Source organism: Coregonus lavaretus (assembly GCF_964263955.1).
Source record: "Coregonus lavaretus genome assembly, chromosome: 24".
In the NCBI taxonomy this organism is placed as follows: Eukaryota; Metazoa; Chordata; class Actinopteri; order Salmoniformes; family Salmonidae; genus Coregonus; species Coregonus lavaretus.
In genome coordinates this window covers 39,223,893-39,242,608 of record NC_140011.1, presented here as the reverse complement: position 1 = coordinate 39,242,608, position 18,716 = coordinate 39,223,893, and the positions used below count along the sequence as shown (strand labels likewise).

The 18,716-nt window shown below is 44.3% G+C and overlaps 1 protein-coding gene across 1 annotated transcript; it reads right to left on the bottom strand.

The window, feature by feature from the left end:
* Window positions 1-6,330: 6,330 nt before the first annotated feature.
* On the bottom strand, window positions 6,331-16,548 carry LOC311099651 (sodium-dependent phosphate transport protein 2A-like; the record flags this gene model as incomplete). The annotated part of the gene is made up of 11 exons (XM_084140372.1): window positions 6,331-6,969; window positions 7,103-7,227; window positions 12,742-12,858; window positions 13,261-13,428; window positions 13,623-13,743; window positions 13,844-13,939; window positions 14,150-14,345; window positions 14,469-14,580; window positions 15,770-15,913; window positions 16,049-16,219; window positions 16,419-16,548. The coding sequence occupies 11 exons, from the start codon at window positions 16,546-16,548 to the stop codon at window positions 6,331-6,333; spliced, it is 2,019 nt and encodes a 672-aa protein (XP_083996498.1).
* Window positions 16,549-18,716: the final 2,168 nt, after the last annotated feature.

Sequence of the window (18,716 nt, the reverse complement as noted above, 5' to 3'; positions counted from 1 at the left end):
AGAATGACATTGAGGTTATATATGTGGAGCAGCAGTGAGAACGTTTCATGCAAGCTGTATCAAACCTTGAAATCAGCATCACTTCATTCATATGGGATCATCCTTTTGAAATATTCATGATTCTGGGGCTTTGTAGGCTAAAAAAATCATGCTCTGAAACATGTGCAACAGGCATTGCACTGAGACCTGTCTCTTTGGGAAATCAACAGCATTCATCTGTGACTGGGTCTATGACTGGGTCTCTAGACCTCCATTCAAGGGCAGGGGGGAGGAAGAGAGAATACACCGCGGAAAGCTTCCCCCTCAGGTGTAATTAGTATTCTGCTGCTTCCATAGCATTGCTCTGACTCTACTGAAGGCATAGCCTCATACCATGATGGGCACGGGATTATTTTGCATTACAATCAATGGCACCACCTAACAGTTGCGAGCTGTGATATGTAACTGTATGTGTGTGGCGTGTAGAAGCTATATCCCTATAGCCATAAATCGTCATAAACAATGCATAGCCATTGTGCCTTGACATTCACTGTCAGATTCTCTGACAAAATTGCTGTTCATTCATACAAAAGCAAAATTCCCTTCTAAACACAATACAATGGAAAAAGCCTTTGGCTCCGTGGGGTAGAAAGGTACGCTTGAATAGTAGAATCATGGTATGTGGGCTTTAGAAAGCCTGTTAAATAACCAGAATGAATGGAATGGAGTGATGACTGCAGATACCTTTTCAACCCGGCAGCCAGAAGAGGACTGGCCACTCCTCAGAGCCTGGTTCCTCTGTAGGTTTCTTCCTGGTTCCTGCCTTCTAGGTAGTTTTTCCCACTGTGCTTATGCCTCTACATTGCTTTGTCTCTGGGGTTTAAGGCTGGGTATCTGTAAAGCACTTTGCGACAACGGCTGATGTAAAAGTGCTTGATTAATTGACTGATTGGACCTGTCAGTCACCCCCACTGATATGTCCCCTGGGTGCTGTTCTAGGTTATCAGGATAATCTACCTTTATTAATCCTCCTCCTCATGTCCTCCCCTCCTGCAGATAACTCTTCTCACACACTATCAGACAGACAGAGTTGACCCAGGCAGGTTTAATAAAGGCTGAATGGAGACCAATTCCCTGGTGGAGCTCAGTTGCCATTGGCCAGCAGGAGGACGCTTCATTAACACACATCACATATAACCAGCGATTTAAACACCACTCGCCACGGTTACTGAACCTGCTTGGGCACAAATTATATGCAAAGCCCAAAAGCCTTGACAACAACATGGGTGATCCTGTTACAGGAGGGGCTCCGACATCCTCCAACAACCTTATGCACCTCCTCACTCACAGTCGGGACTAATCATCATCCTATTGGTGTCACCTGTGTCTATCAGTTCACCTGTGTATTTATGCCCTCACTTCCCTGTGTTCACTTGCTCAGTTTTCTCTGCTAGTTTCTCTATGTCCAGCAGTACTACTCAGTGTCTGATCGGAGATCTATGTACAGGTACTTGAGAAGTGTTCTCCCTGTTTCGTTATTTGTTTCAGTCTTAGGTGTTTTGGCTGTCAGCCGGTTTTTGGAGACTTATTTGCTCCGCCTTTCTTTTATCGTGATAGGTCCGTTATTTTGTATTTTGGCGTCGGGACCAACCCTTACATGATCCCAATTTGCTATTGAGGGCTATCAATACTTTTTTTGACAGTAAAAGGGAACTTGTCCAAGAGAGTCACATGGTCAGAAGATTCTCTGAGTATGTCTTGAGTTGTTCTTGTTGTCAACGTCTGCGTGCCCTAGTCTCAAACATGTGGGATTTAAAAGGACTTGTCAAGCCTTCTCATTATGACTGAAACAGGGGAAAGGTAAAGGCACACATTCTTCAACAATTTATTTTGCTAAAACATGGTAAAAATGTTTTTTAAAGAATGCATTGTAATACTTTCTCTTGGGCGACACAATAGAAGAGAAAAAAAACTAGACGAGCTGAGCCTTGGTATTAAACCCGGAGCAGTCTAAATTAGATGGAGTATTTTATAATGATGTGTAAATCTGTTTCTCTGTGGGAACAAAACATACTACAAGACAAATAAAATGAAAATGGAGGTGGGGAAGTATTACTCTATTAGGAAACTATAGGGGAGAAAGGACATGAATGCTGCAAATTTCTCTAATGTAATTCAAAACTTCCATAATTCAAAGCTCGCAAAGCCGCATGAATGGCTAATGACCAGTGAAAGAGGAATTCATTATTTTGGTATATATTTTTTTTCTGCAGACAGAAAAGAGGATTTGCATGTCAAACTGAAAGTTCTAAGGTCAATTTCATTTTCAATACCTGGGGGCATTTTGTTATATATTCTATGGAGGAGTGACTATTGTTGTGTCATAGACCGTGTATTCTACACCAGTTAATCCTCTAATAGGGGTCTCCTACATAGGTGAGGCGAATCGATTATATATGGGGTGGCAGGTAACCTAGCATCCCCTAGGTGAAAAAATCTGTTGATGTGCCCTTGAGCAAGGCACTTAACCCTAATTGCTCCTGTAAGTAGCTCTGGATAAGAGAGTCTACTAAAATGTAAATATTTAAATATATTCACAGACAACGACGCTCTCACATTACTGTGTATGTGTCATAAACCACAGTAATTAAATGAGATATAAAACGACAAATATAAGGTTTCCTACCCACGTTTCAATGCTATCAGATTAATCTTCCAAAGTACCCTAAAATATATTCTGTAACAGGGCATTAAGCCACTAACAATACATTATCCAGGGCTGGATTGCACTTCAAAGCCCCGTAGTGAAACAGCGTTATCTTCTGGAATGCTTGTTGCTCCCTTCAGGAGATGGGCTTGTTGTTGTTGTCTGAGTGTAGGTAGCTGGAATATACTAGACACTTCACCCTGGAGAGTGAGGGGGAGGAGCTCATGGGAGCTCTGAAACAGCAAGACTACTGATAAGACCACATATTTTTTTTTTTTTAAGGCCTAAAAGGTTGCGTATGACTCTATTGAAATAGCATTGTAGAGTTAGAGCATCTGAAAGGGAAATTGAATGCAAAGGGCTAGGCAAAGAGGAAATTGAATAATCCCACTGGGCACAAACGTCAGTTTAAGGTCTATTTTCGATTTATATTTGGTTGAGTTGTCAACTGACGCGAAATCAACAAAATAATTCACAATGACATTGGATTTGATGACTTTTTGCAAATCCAATCAGTTTTCCATGCTGATTCAATGCCATCACATTGACTTTTTGGGTTGAAATGACGTGGAAACAACTTGATTAATGTCCAGTGGGATGTCTGTTTTGTTCAACACGTTTAAATTCCCAGTCTGCTTGTGGGTTTGAGTTTTTAGGGTACGATATGTGGATTTGAAATGGGTAGAACCTCAAAGTACTTGGTGTAAAACTACACTGTGTCGTTTTTTTGTCTCACGTTTGAAATGTTTCTAAAACTGGTAAGGTTTACTGTGATATGGCATTCAAACCCATGACTATTGACATAGGAATCAACATGGTTTTACCTGTTACAACTAATCCAAGCTGACTGCATTGACCCCAGGTCCCATCTTCTCCTCCGCTGCTGTGACGGTGTGATGACGGGACGTGTGTAAGTGAGTGAAGGAGACCCAGTGACGCAGGCAGGATAAACACCCCTGGGCTGTGAGCAGAGGAGGCAGTGGCGGGAGTGTTTTGATTCCTTAATCTGCAGCTCGCTATAATCCAACGCTTGAGATGCTAATCCTTCAACCGTGCCTTTTTCAATTGGTGCATGATGCAACTGCCAGCTTGTCAAGGGATATGTGACAGTTTGAGGAGATAATGGGTGTACTGTGTGAACTTTCCTCAGCATACTGATGTGAATCATACATGGTGAATGAGTACAATAACACACAGTGTACGCACCTGGACCCATATCCACAAAGCGTCTCAGAGCAGGAGTGCTGATACAGGATCAGGTCCCCAACCTTTCCATGTAATCGTATCCATTATGATCTAAAAGGCGAAACTGATCCTAGATCAGCACTCCTACTCTGAGAGGCTTTGTGGATACGGGCCCTGGTCAAGTCATGACTAAAATCATCCATGGGATATGGATAGTGGAACTGGATAAAACCCTGACACCCCTGCTCCCCAGACGTCCAGGACAACAACAGAACCAGCCGTGACAGACATCAGCATTCAGTTGAGCAAAAATCATCAACAAAGTCGGTCCTTGAGGTCATTCCTTAATTTAATGTTACGTTCCTACCACAATTATGGCAGATATTTAATTAAATCACAGAATTCAAGGCAAAGACTGCACATCAGACTTAGATTACATTTGGGTTAAATATCACATATTTTACATACTCATGTTTTATTCATTTAAGTTCATTAAAGTGAGTATGTATGTTTATTTGTTTTTCTGTTTGTCTTAAACTTTAGTCTATGGGGGGGAAGGAATAGGTCTATATTTTGGGAAGAAACCTGAATTCACTTAAAGTTTTTTTTGCTGTACTCTGTCTCAAGCTAAACTTGCAAAATTATTTAAATTGCAAAGATTAGAGGGCAAAGAGTGCTATCCTCTTCAATTTTGCACAACTGCTCACGTAAGCTTTAGCGTAGGTACTCTGTACCTTAAGGCTCTGTAGGGCACTGTCGCAAGAAAAGTAGTCTACACTAAAATAGGTCTGCCTCAAGAACTTCTTATGCAAGAAAAACCTGCCATCTCATGGCTGTTCTTCGTCCATCGTCCTTGGCTATCATGGATGATATCAAACTCCCTCTCTGCAGACTGTCCGATTTAGTATATTCTGAATTATTTCTAAGTTCTCTTCTAGCTTCATAACACTGGCAACTCTCTTGTCTGTCTAAGCTCGGTTGGAGAAACTGGTCCGGTGAAAAGCCATTTGCCCTGGTCTACTGTGTCTTTAAATAGGAAAGACAGATTCATGTCTTTCTGTGTTACACGCAGTGGACTTGATACATTTAGGATATATCATAATTGCTTCCCATCTCATCCCAAATATGAAACTCCTATATACACAATAACTGTGATTTTGAACAAGATGATCAAATCATCTCATTTTAACTCTCTGGAATTGGCATGTGGTTAGGGCTGATATCTAAAAGTACCAATTGTTCAAAGAGTAGCGAGGAGACGTTAAGCCTAAAATGAAACTGGGGGAATCACTGGCCCTTATGCCACCAAATGGGTGTTTAATCAACCATTCAGAACTATATAATTAGCAAGTGGATGTGCCCATTCCCTCCAACATAGCTTCAATTACGCAGCCATTCATATGCATAACTTGTATCATTTTTCAAGGCCTTTTAATTGGCTGAGTGGTTTTTGTCGTGCTATTCAATCAGACATGCTGCACATTTACTGCCTCTCCTGACTGTTAGCAAAGAGGAAGAAGTGTTTGTTTTGATAGAAAGTTCAACGCTATCCTGATTTTGGGAAAGTTGAACTATGATGATATCATAATAACTATAAACTGGGTGGTTCGAGCCCTGAATGCTGATTGGATGACAGCCGTGGTATATCAGACCGTATACCACAGGTATGACAAAACTGCTCTAATTACGTTAGTACCCAGTTTATAATAGCAATAAGGCACCTCGGGGGTTTGTGGTATATGGCCAATATACCACGGCTAAGGGCTTTATCCAGGCACTCCGCATTGCATCTTGCTTACGAACAGCCCTTAACCGTGGTATATTGGCCATATACCACACCCCCTCGGGCCTTATTGCTTTAATATGTCCTGTAGGCTATAGGCCTACACATTTGTCTGGAAATAGAGTTACTAGGAGTAAATAATCAACTCTTTATGATTCCTTGGCTTTGTAGCTCAGTTGGTAGAGCATGGCGCTTGCAACGCCAGGGTTGTGGGTTCTATTCCCGCGGGGGGCCAGTATGAAAAAAAATGTTTAACAAATAAATGTATGCACTCACTAACTGTAAGTCGCTCTGGATAAGAGCATCTGCTAAATGACTAAAATGTAGTACAGTGCATGACATAACTCAACTACAGTAAACACTGTTTTGTAGCTGCGGGCATCATGCATGATTTCCACAATCCATAAGGAAACTGATTGTGAGTGGAGTCATGTTTTCATGCAACCACAAGCTCTTACAGTTTTCTGCTCCAGTCTCGTTGTTCCATAACATTAGATCATCACTGCTCATTTGTTGCAGTCCACGATGCTGCTTTCACAAGACATTCTGCTCCATCTCCCTGTTGTTCCAGTGTCATATGTTCTACAGAAGTGTGCTCCTGACCCTGTCTGCACCCTGGGACATTAGTGCTGTGGGGGCCTCGTCTGCCCCCCTGGGACATTACCGCTGTGGGGGCCTAATTTGCACCCTGGGACATTGCCACTGTGGGGGCCTCGTCTGCCCCCTCGGACATTACCACTGTGGGGGCCTCGTCTGCACCCTGGGACATTGCCACTGTGGAGGCCTTGTCTGCCCCCTGGGACATTACCACTGTGGGGGCCTCGTCTATGTAACACAGAGCAAGGTTGTCCAAAGCCATGTGGCTCCTCTTCTGAGGACCATCAGGGTCCATGGAGCATTGTATCAGACCAGGCTCTCTGGCTTTTCTAGAGCAGCACAGGGTCACCTTGGTGATGAGGGTATCCAGGGGTTGAAGGGAATGCATCCAGACAGGCAGGAAGTCCCAGCTCCGCAGCCTCACTGGCAGACAGCCTGGCCTGTGTACCTGCAGCATGTTCACCACAGACACCAAGAGGAGGGCCACGGCGAAGGGCACGCCCACCCCAGCCATCACCTGCCAGCCTGCCATGGAGAGGGCGAAGACGAGCGAGGGCAGGAGCAGGAAGCACAGAAGCAGGTAGAGCACAGCGAACCAGCGGTACTTGGCCGTACGCTGCCCCAGAGTCCTGGCCATACGGATGGGCAGGCGGGTGATGGGCACAGGGTACCACAGCAGAATGCCCAGTATGTTAAAGAAGAAATGACACAAGGCGACCTGTAGAACAGACCAGGGTAATGCAATGAGAGATCATGGAACACAAGTCACTGTAAATAGACAAACCACTGTGGAAAGTATAACAAACAACAGCTATGTGAAGGTCCAGTTTAAAAGGATGAGAATTCTATACCTGGAAAGCTGCAGCCAGCTTGTCCCCTGGGCTTGCCAATGCTGCCAGGATAGCTGTGGTGGTCGTGCCAATGTTGGACCCCAGGGTCAAAGGGTAGGCACGCTCAATGCTGATAACACCAATACCTGAGAGCACAAATACAATGCCATCACAGAGCCATGTGATGGGGCTGCAACTCCATAGACTGAAACATTGTTTAGTAGAGGAATCGGATGGTTAGTGAGGAGACAGCGTTATTTAGTTCCAGTTTGGGAATAGCAGTAGCTATTCTGTGTGAGAAAGACTTAGTCTCCATGCCTGCACAGCGGATCCTAAACTCCAGGGGATTAACCAGCTCAGAAATGGGGATTCCATGGAGCCGCAGCTCCTCCAATGCTCCGTGGGAGAGTCCAGCCACTGTGCAGTTAATTATTGCTGATCTCAGAACACTGAGGCAGATCTGCCCCCCAGAATGCCGGGGATTAGACAGCATGAAATGCATCCTCCTCCTCCACCCTCCTCCTCCATCCTCCTCTCTGGCTAATAATACACCTGGCTCCATCATCAGATGCACATCATTCATTCCCAACCCAAACCAACCTTAATTCATATTAATTTGACCTCTTGTTTCTCCTGTAAGTGTTTCATCAACGAATAGAGCAAAAACAAGCCCTGAATTTTTCAATTGGGTTAATGCCCCAATTGAAATTAATGAGAAAATGAATGCCTTACCAAGGCTTAAAGATTAACTAGTACCACCTCCTCATGAACTCAGACGTGTCACTGTCACCGCCAGAGGAATGAGCCATTTGATCTCCTGGTCAGGTCGGCTGGCTACAGAATAACTTTAGCTTGGAAGATTCCAGGGCCCGTATTCTTAAGCATCTCAGAGTAGGAATACTGATCTAGGATCAGTATTATTATTAATTAGTATTGATACGTTTTGTCTATTAGATTATAATGAATAAGAATACGTAGTGGGGGGGGGGGCTAATTCTAGAGGCTAGATTCAATCAGATTCGCTCTAGCCGACTCCCACATAGCTCTTGTTTTGACGTGTTGGAGGTGGAACTGTGTTAGAGCTGTCAGATCCACAAGCGGCTCCTGGCGTTATACCTAAAGCGGACATTGCCATTGGCTGCAAGGAGTCGCATTAAGAGAAATCCCATGCAGCATTGTTTATAAGTTCTAACCCTGGAAAATAAGTATTAGTTTATTACAGTTTTACAGTGGGCCATACCTGGGAGCTAAAAGCTGAACTACAGTACACAGCACATACAAGCCAACATATCTCAGGGTGTTTAAAAAGCAAAACAAATAACTATAACAAATAGGAATGACAGTCAATAGGCCTAAACTATAACGTTCTGAATACTTCAAGCCTCCATCAGATGGAGCGACAGTCAATAGCAGCAGACTTGAGCAGAGGTTAGGTGCAGGTGATCAGCCAGGTGTCTTGCTGTCTGCGTCTTCTCCGTGTGGTAGGACAAGAGGGAGGTGCAGGTGATCAGCCAGGTGTCTTGCTGTCTGCGTCTTCTCCGTGTGGTAGGACAGAGGGAGGTGCAGGTGATCAGCCAGGTGTCTTGCTGTCTGCGTCTTCTCCGTGTGGTAGGACAGAGGGAGGTGCAGGTGATCAGCCAGGTGTCTTGCTGTCTGCGTCTTCTCCGTGTGGTAGGACAGAGGGAGATGCTGTTTGTTTTTTATCTCCCTGTGCACTCACTCAGGATACAGTCCACTCGTTACTTTGGAGGAATGCTCTTGAATTCCTCACTGCCAACTGCATTTTGGTTCCCCTCATGGATCAAGGAAACCATAGAAACATTCCCAAAGTAGGCCGATGTATTCAAATCAAAACAGCTAGCTAGCTAGCATTGTTAGCTAGCTATCTTCAAAAGCTTACCGTATTGGTCCGAATATAAGACGGCCTTTTTTCCCCTCGAAATAGGTCCAAAAAAGTCGGGTCGTCTTATATTCGGGGTCTAGTATTCAGAGCGCAGTTTCTCTTCTTCGGCGCTCCCTTTAAATGTCAATACACATTCGCGGGCACAGATGGCGCCAAAAATTCGTTCCGGACGGAGGGAAGAGGCGTCCTTAACAACCAGCCCGTTACCGGTGTTTAAAGATGGAAAGACAGGCTGACCATTTAGAGACAAGTGGCTCAAAAGTGGGCCAGGTCAATAAACAACAGCGGAGGAGCTATGATGCCAATTTCAAAATAATGGTTGTCAATAAGGCAGAGTCATCTAACAACTGCCAAGCTGCCAAGACATTCGGGGTCACTGAGTGTAATGTAAGAAGATGGCGAGCAGAAAAACAACGTCTAAAAGATGCTAACAGTCAGCGAAAATCCTTCCGTGGTCCTCAAAGTGGTCGTTTCATTGAGGTTGACCGGAGGGTTTTTGAATATGTCAGGGAAAAAAGAGTTGAGGGAATGCCCATTACCAGAGCTGTCATCCAGGTTAAGGCCCTGGAAATCGCCAGAGAGCTCAACATCACTGGATTTAAAGCCAGCCTCGGCTGGTGTCGTAGGATGATGCGGCGTAATGGACTGTCACTTAGACGGAGAACGAGTTTGGCCCAACGCCTGCCGTCAGACTTCGGAGAGAAGCTGCTTTCGTTTCAGCGCTTTATTATCAACCTGAGGAAGAAGCACTCCTACCCGCTGGATCAGATCGGCAATGCTGATCAGACACCCGTTTATTTCGACATGCCAACATCGGTGACTGTCAATAGAAAGGGAGAAAAGTCTGTGTTGGTGAAATCAACGGGCAACGAGAAGAGCCGCGTCACTGTCATGTTGACATGTCTCGCTGGTGGCAGCAAACTCCCCCCGTATGTCATTCTTAAGCGTAAGACTGTGCCAAAGGACCCAATGCCAGCTGGCATTATTGTGCGCGCCCAGGAGAAGGGCTGGATGGAGTCGGGGCTTGTAGTGGACTGGCTAAAGGTTGTGTGGGGCGCACGCTACGGGGGACTGAGGAAGAGGAGGAACATGCTCGTTCTGGATGCGTTCCGCGGACATCTGACTGAGCCCGTGAAAAGTCAGGTGCGAGCAATGAACGGGGATCTTGTGATCATACCAGGGGGAATGACAAGCCAGCTACAGGTGTTGGACGTAGTTGTGAACAAGCCTTTCAAGGATAACCTGCGAAAAAAATACACAGAGTGGCTCCTGTCTGGCAACCACGCACTCACACCGACCGGGAAAATACAGAAGCCGTCAGTCCGTCTACTGTGTGAATGGATCCTGCATGCATGGGATGCTATTCCCTCACAGAGCATCATCGATGGCTTTAAAAAATGTTGCATCTCAAATGCATTGGACGGCAGCGAGGACGACGTGCTTTGGGAGGAGCCGGTGGAAGCGGAGCAGCTGGGGAGCGATGACAGCGAGAGCGAACACAGCGGGGCAGAGGACGTGTGTGAGGGATAGAGAGACATCGGAGGAGAAGTTTGGCGAATTTTTGTTAAGTTTAGTTAAATGTGTGGCCTGTATTTTCTCTGTTATTTAAAAATGTTGCTTTATTATTGCTTGATATTAATTTTGAATCATACTGTACATAGTTTGCCTTTGTGTTTAATTCACTGTGTTTTTAATATTGTTATTTTAAAATAAAATGAAGTTCTTTGTTCGGCAAATCTAGTCTGCAAATCTGTTTTTCTAAATGTTTGTGTTGAAAAACGGGGGGTCGTCTTATAATCAGGGTCGTCTTATATTCGGACCAATACGGTATTTGCCATTATTTATTGGGCAGGAAACTTTTTTATTTAATTCAGACTAAATCTATACTTGTTTGGCTATTAAAAACAAAAAATGATTCACACAAAAAACACATAAAATAATAAAAATATTTACAAATATTTTGGCAGCCTAGGCTGTAATCCACACCTCGATTAGGCTGATAGAAATCCTCATTATTTAATTTCAGTGTCATTATTTCTATGTAGCCTACACGTTCTCATTCTGAACTTCGTGACAATGACCACATGAGCAACCGCTCACCGATTTGACAGCTCCAACACAGTTAAACCTCCGACACATCAATCTACACACAATACCCCATAATGACAAAGCAAAAACAGGTTTTAAGAAAGTATTCAGACCTTTACACAGTACTTTGTTGAAGCACCTTTGGCAGCGATTACAGCTTTGAGTCTTATTGGGTATGACACTACAAGCTTGGCACACCTGTATTTGGGGAGGTTCTCCCATTCTTCTCTGCAGATCCTCTCAAGCTCTGTCAGGTTGGATGGGGAGCATCGCTGCACAGCTATTTTCAGGTCTCTCCAGAGATGTTCGATCGGGTTCAAATCCGGGCTCTGGCTGGCCACTCAAGGACATTCAGAGACTTGTCCCGAAGCCACTCCTGCATTGCCTTGGCTGTGTGCTTAGGGTCGTTGTCCTGTTGGAAGGTGAACCTTCGCCCCAGTGTGAGATCCAGAGCGCTCTGGAGCAGGTTTTCATCAAGGATCTCTCTGTACTTAGCTCTGTTCATCTTTGCCTCAATCCTGACTAGTCTCCCAGTCCCTGCCGCTGAAAACATCCCCACAGCATGATGCTGCCACCACCATGCTTCTCCGTAGGGATAGTGCCAGGTTTCCTCCAGACGTGACGCTTGGCATTCAGGCCAAAGAGTTCAATCTTGGTTTCATCAGACCAGAGAATCTTGTTTCTCATGGTCTGAGAGTCTTTAGGTGCCTAATGGCAAACTCCAAGCGGGCTGTCATGTGCCTTTTACTGAGGAGTGGCTTTCGTCTGGCCACTCTACCATAAAGGCCTGATTGGTGGAGTGCTGCAGAGATGATTGTCCTTCTGGAAGGTTCTCCAATCTCCACAGAGGAACTCTAGAGCTCTGTCAGAGTGACCATCGGGTTCTTGGTCACCTCCCTGACCAAGGCCCTTCTCCCCCGATTGATCAGTTTGGCCGGGCGGCCAACTCTAGGAAGAGTCTTGGTGGTTCCAAACTTCTTCCATTTAAGAATGATGGAGGCCACTGTGTTCTTGGGGACCTCCAATGCTGCATAAATGTTTTGGTACCCTTCCCCAGATCTGTGCCTCGACACAATCCTGTCTCAGAGCTCTACGGACAATTCCTTCGACCTCTTGGCTTGGTTTTTGCTCTGACATGCACTGTCAATTGTGGGACCTTATACAGACAGGTGTGTGCCTTTCCAAAACATGTCCAATCAATTGAATTTATCACAGGTGGACTCCAATCAAGTTGGAGAAACATCTCAAGGATGATCAATGGAAACAGGATGCACCTGAGCTCAATTTCGAGTCTGATAGCAAAGTCTGAAGGTCTGAATACTTATGTAAATAGGGTATTTCTGTTTTTTATTTGTAATACATTTGCAAACATTTCTAAAAACCAGTTTTTGCTTTGTCATGTGGTATTGTGTGCAGATAGCTGAGGATTTTTATTTATTTAATCAATTTTAGAATAAGCCTGTAACATAACAAAATGTGGAAAAAGTCAAGGGGTCTGAATACTTTCCGAAGGCACTGTATGACCTAACAAAAAAAAATGATCTGCTTTGTTGGTACCGGTTAATGCGGGTTAACTCTGAACTGATTTGATCTAGTCCTAGATCAGCACTCTTATGAGCCCAGAACTTACAAAGTGATCTGCATGGTTAATAGTGTTTGTAACGCTCACCTATGAGAGGAGTGATGGCGGAGGTGAACACTGAGCTGCTCTGGACCACAAAGGTCAGGCCAGCCCCCACCAGGATGGCCAGGTAACCTGCCAGCCAGCCAAACGGGTAGGGAAAGTCTGGAGGAGGGGAGAGAGGGGAGATTCACATTACTTACAGTATGTGGAGTTTCAGTAAAGAGCTTTCAAGGGAAATATGTCAGATGCTGGGATTGTTGTTTTATTTTACATACTGTATAATCTACCTCTGTGTTTTATCACAGCTTTGTTTTCCTCACACAACCTAAATGTTGCTATGCTTACTAAATGACTACGTCAGCTATATTGTAGTGCTAATGAAAAAGCTTTGCAGAGCCTATGGGTGCCAACTCAAATAAGCTATGCAGTGCCTATCGACGCCACCTCAAATCGGCACCACCTCAAATAGATATTCATTGCAATCATATACCACAGGACCCCCAAAAAAAATCATAGCTATGTTTTCTAAGCTCAATCTTCCAGTCACATTTTAGATCACTCCACCTGTGTTGATGATCCTCTGAATGACCTTAGCCCCCTGGCCTTGGAGCAGGGAGTTAAGCAGCTTGACCAGCAGCACCAAACAGGTGCACAGCAGTAGAAGAGAGCAGGCCAGCAGAATGAGGCCTACCGCCAGGTCGGACAACCACGAGTCCACAAACAAATGGTTGCCTAGGGACATCAACAGAGGACTGGGTCAGTCTTTCTACTCTGCTGCTTTTATCTGTCACTAAAGGCCCACTACGGTTCCAACTAGCACCCCCAGCCTCAGGACTGTAGTGGGATCAGTATGACTGTCACATATTTCCCTGTGACAGTACTTTGACACTCGCTCAATTCCAAGAATAAAAATGATATTTATTTACATTTTTTTATATTTACAAGTAGAGTCATGTTCTGTGTTGTCCAGGTTGATACATTTCTTTGCCAGCAGGGTTGTATTGACGTACAGTTGAAGGAATCACCGACAGAAACATTCACAGAGGACTGCAGGAGGATGAAAGAGAAACATCTGTCTTTGAAACCACCAAATCAGTGACTGCAGATATTTTGCACATCAAGAGAGGCCTGTGGCATTGGGTCTTACCGTTAGGATGTGACTCTTACACCATACCCTCACCAGACTCCTGTTCCTCATGGCCTCATCTCTCATGGCGATGCCTGTGATGACAGACTTATCCAACTGCAAGGATAAACGGGAATATAACATAATATCGATCAATGTGAGCCAAGCTCTTTCTACATTCCTAGACATGTGACTCATGTGTTTGACCAAAGCCACACAGTGCAGACTGTTTACCCACACATTTTGCCCAACCCCAACAGTACCTTTATGATGAGTTTGGTGAGTGGTTCAGTACCTGAATGATGAGTTTGGTGAGTGGTTCAGTACCTGAATGATGAGTTTGGTGAGTGGTTCAGTGATGACCTTGAGCATCTCCGGGGCCTCCTCTCCAGAGCTGATGTGGAAGGTGTCAACCACGGCCTGAGACAGTCTTCTCAGCAGGCCTGTGGTTGCCTCCAGGGGCAGCAGCACCAGCACTGACAGCCAGTTAAAACAGTCATGCACTGTCGCTCCAGCAAATGCCCTGCAATCCACAGGCCGTGTTATTATAAATCATGCATGATGCCAAACTGTGGCGATACTTGGTTCAGGGTTTGTTTAAATCCTAAGGATTTACAGGAGAGGAGGATACACAGCCGTTTCTTACCGTTCAAACTCATCCCTCTCCCCAGCCTGCATCAGAGCAACGATGGTGTTGGTGACGGACGTCCCAATATTGGATCCCATGATGATGGGGATGGCAGACCTCACATTGAGTACTGCACGAGCAGGCACAACATTAAACCACTATTCACCTATATTACAAAGTCCATTCTTTAAATAGAAATACCCTTTCATCTTGTATTCAATCAATTTTTTTTTTCAATCAATTTTATTTTATATAGCCCTTCTTACATCAGCTAATATCTCGAAGTGCTGTACAGAAACCCAGCCTAAAACCCCAAACAGCTAGTAATGCAGGTGTAGAAGCACGGTGGCTAGGAAAAACTCCCTAGAAAGGCAAAACCTAGGAAGAAACCTAGAGAGGAACCAGGCTATGAGGGGTGGCCAGTCCTCTTCTGGCTGTGCCGGGTGGAGATTATAACAGAACCATGCCAAGATGTTCAAAAATGTTCATAAGTGACAAGCATGGTCAAATAATAATCAGGAATAAATCTCAGTTGGCTTTTCATAGCCGATCATTAGAGTTTAAAACAGCAGGTCTGGGACAGGTAGGGGTTCCATAACCGCAGGCAGAACAGTTTAAACTGGAATAGCAGCAAGGCCAGGCGGACTGGGGATAGCAAGGAGTCACCACGGCCGGTAGTCCCGACGTATGGTCCTAGGGCTCAGGTCTCTCAGTTGGCTTTTCATAGCCGATCATTTAGAGTTGAAAACAGCAGGTCTGGGACAGGTAGGGGTTTCGTAGCCGCAGGCAGAACAGTTGAAACTGGAATAGCAGCAAGGCCAGGCGGACTGGGGGCAGCAGGGTGTCATCATGCCCGGTAGTCCTGACGTATGGTCCTAGGGCTCAGGTTCTCAGAGAGAAAGAGAGAACGAGAGAATTAGAGAGAGCATACTTAAATTCACACAGGACACTGGATAAGACAGGAGAAGTACTCCAGGTATAACCAACTAACCCCAGCCCCCCGACACATAAACTACTGCAGCATAAATACTGTGTGTGTGTGTGTGTATTGAGGGAACACATCAAGAAATATCCTTTCATTTTGTATTGACTTAGGTCAGTTGCTCTTCCAGTAATCCAGACCTATTGTACAGTAGAGCGCAGTACAGTAGAAGGTGTGTGTGTGTGTGTGTGTGTGTGTATGTGTATGTGTATGTGTATGTGTATGTGTATGTGTATGTGTATGTGTATGTGTGTGTGTGTGTGTGTGTGTGTGTGTGTGTGTGTGTGTGTGTGTGTGTGTGTGTGTGTGTGTGTGTGTGTGTGTGTGTATGACTTACGTCCCGAGGAGACGAGGCTGACGATGATGGAGGTGGAGGTAGAGGAACTCTGGACTAGAACCGTCACCAGAATGCCCACCACCATCCCTGCCACCGGGTTGGACAGGATGGCATTGTCCTTGAAGATGTCTCCAGCCACCTTACCTGTCCGCCCAGAGGGGAACACACAGCAAATATTTTTTTTATGCCAATGTTATAATAAATGATCTGAGAACTGAACCATCCGCTTCCTGTGTCTGAATCTGGGTCATATCCTGAGTCGTGATAGGATGGATGAACCTGAATGAACCTGAGGAAGGTTACCTCCCGCTAACTGGAAGGCAGAACTCAGGACATCCAGCGAGCAGACGAACATGTACAGGAAGAGGAGGAGCAGGGGGATCTTGGAGACGTTGATGAAAACGGATCTCATTTTCTCTGCCTGAGTCTGGGACTTTGAGGAAGCAATATCTGCAGGTTAAAATAACAAGTTTTAAGCTATTGTCATGGTGAGATGAACTACTAGTTGGTTAATGGATAACCATGCATGAAAACAAACAATTATTCTGAATTAAATGGTTTACTTTTCAACATTATGCCTGGAGTGTTGCAGGTAAATCAGTCACACTATATTCCATTCCTGGATGTTTCAATCCCCTCCTCCACTTACCATTTGCTTTTGTGAGTGGGGATTCAGGCCAGGTTTTCGGAGTGTCGGGAAGGATGTCTCCCTCCAGGTGTGACTGTTGTCTCAGATATTTCCTCTCTGCCAGAGCACATGATGAGTCCTGGAGGTGCATGTCTATGTCCAGTTGAAGTAATATAGAAATGACATTAGTGACCACAGTAAAGTCAGATTACTGCTCCGGTGAGCAATCTTTCTAAAGAATGGACCCAACAGAACCTTAGGAATATGAAAATAAGCCAGTTGGAGCTGTTGAGGTTAGACTTTAATAATATAAATATTATTTTGTATAAAGTAGTCAACATTGCATTCATTCTTGATTTATTTATTTTGTCATTTAAAGGGTGTAGATTTTTGTATTTTATTCCTCCGTTATGCTAATTGTTCTCATTAAGTTATCTTTTAGTACAATATATTTTTGCATTTAAGCTCTTTGTGGATCTACACCCTTTAAAATACAGATCGAAACGCTGTTTCAGCAAAGCATAGCGGCTCTACAAAGCCTGGTGGTAGATGAAAGGTTTGGATCCTGTCTTCACTATCTCTGGGGCTGCTGAGAAGGCTGAACATTAAGCCAGTAGTCTTCCACTTCAATAATTCAAAGGCTTTACATCTGTAGGTACAAAAAAGTTATCCAATGCCAGTCAAACGCTCTCTAATCCCTTTGATTAAAAATAAATATCTAGATAGCGCATACTAGCTCAGATCCCAAACAATGGACAATGTTAACAACAGGGGCCACAGAGAGAAAGACAAAATCATTATTTGGTTATGAAAACATTGATTAGATTAGTGACAGCTATTAGATAGTCTTACCGTCTTATGCCCAACACCACCAAACAATGACAGTATCTCCTCTTTTGACAATGTGTGAAGGAGAGAGACCTGGCTTTTGTATGTCTCCTCCTGAACCTGAGGTGCAAAGTCTAAAAGTAGCACCTCACGTGTTTAACCACAAACCCTTAATGTGGTCCAGGTGGTTAAATAATAATTAGTGCAATATGAGGGGAGAGTTCATTGATCATGTGTCAAATGCCTAAAGGCTGCAACTCTCATGAGGAAAGAGATGGGGAACGTTGCTCAGGCTTTCTAGTGTCGAAACAGAATGCAGAGGGTGACGCCCTGTGGTGAGACCTGGAGAAGCAGGCAAACGTTGATCCACCGCTTGTGTGGTCACTCAGACAGGAACAGTTGTTGGTGAATGATGTCATATCCCCGGCAGTGAATGATGAATCTGCTTCCTGGACAGAAACCGCCCATTTCTGTCCCACAGACAAACATGATGATTCACACACAGATATATGCCATGTAAAATACATAATTGATTACACATACACGCGCACACACACACGCGCACACACACACACTGATTTTTTTGAAGTCATATAGAGATGTAGGATCTTAATTTGAATTTGAATGTATTAACCTAGAAGTGCTTTAAATATTTATCCTATCATGTGCTGTGTTTTTGGTTGAATTCTTATTTCCTTATTTGAGTGACTTCCTTTACTTTGAATCGATTAACCTCCTTTTCAGTGGCGACCCATCATTCAAGGCAGGTGGGGCAGAGCCTGTTTTGAGACAACCTGTCTAGCAAAAAAAAAAAGTGTCACATATCAGTTTGCAAACAATGTAAAAAAATAAATAATCATCATCATTGAGTTAATAAAGCCGCATACAAACTTGGTCTCTTTTTTGCTTTCTTGAGTAAGGCAGCTCCAAAATGCAGGTGTTTCAGCCTAGCTCAGTGCTTTCTGTGGCGGTGGGGTAGCCAGCAGAAAAGACAGAGCGTAGGGGTTGGTATTGTTCTCTAGTTGCGCTGTGATTGGCTCAGTGTTCTGTCACTCATGGGGACACTACCTCGCCACAAAATCTAAGGGTAGAGCTAGAAAATTCAAGCCCCTTTGGTGCTGCCATAGAGTTACATTAGAAGTGCCCATTCAAGAAGGCTCAAGGTCATTGGCCACAGATAAAATGACGTCAAATCACGTTATATCTACAGTAGCTTTGATTGGACTGATCATGTCAACATCAAAATCTTACCTAGCAAGCTAGCAGTCATTATCATGAATCAAGTCAACAATCTGCTGGCAAATCCTTTTCAATCCTTGTCATATGAAGAGAAATAATGAAAACAAATTATAGATCAAACGTATCTGTGCTCATCGACCATTGGGCATAAACATTACACAACAAATTGGAAATCGCAAATTCAACAATGAGTGGTTTGGAAGGAATCAGTGGCTAACTGCAAGCATTGCAAAGCAATCACTAGCCTGCTAT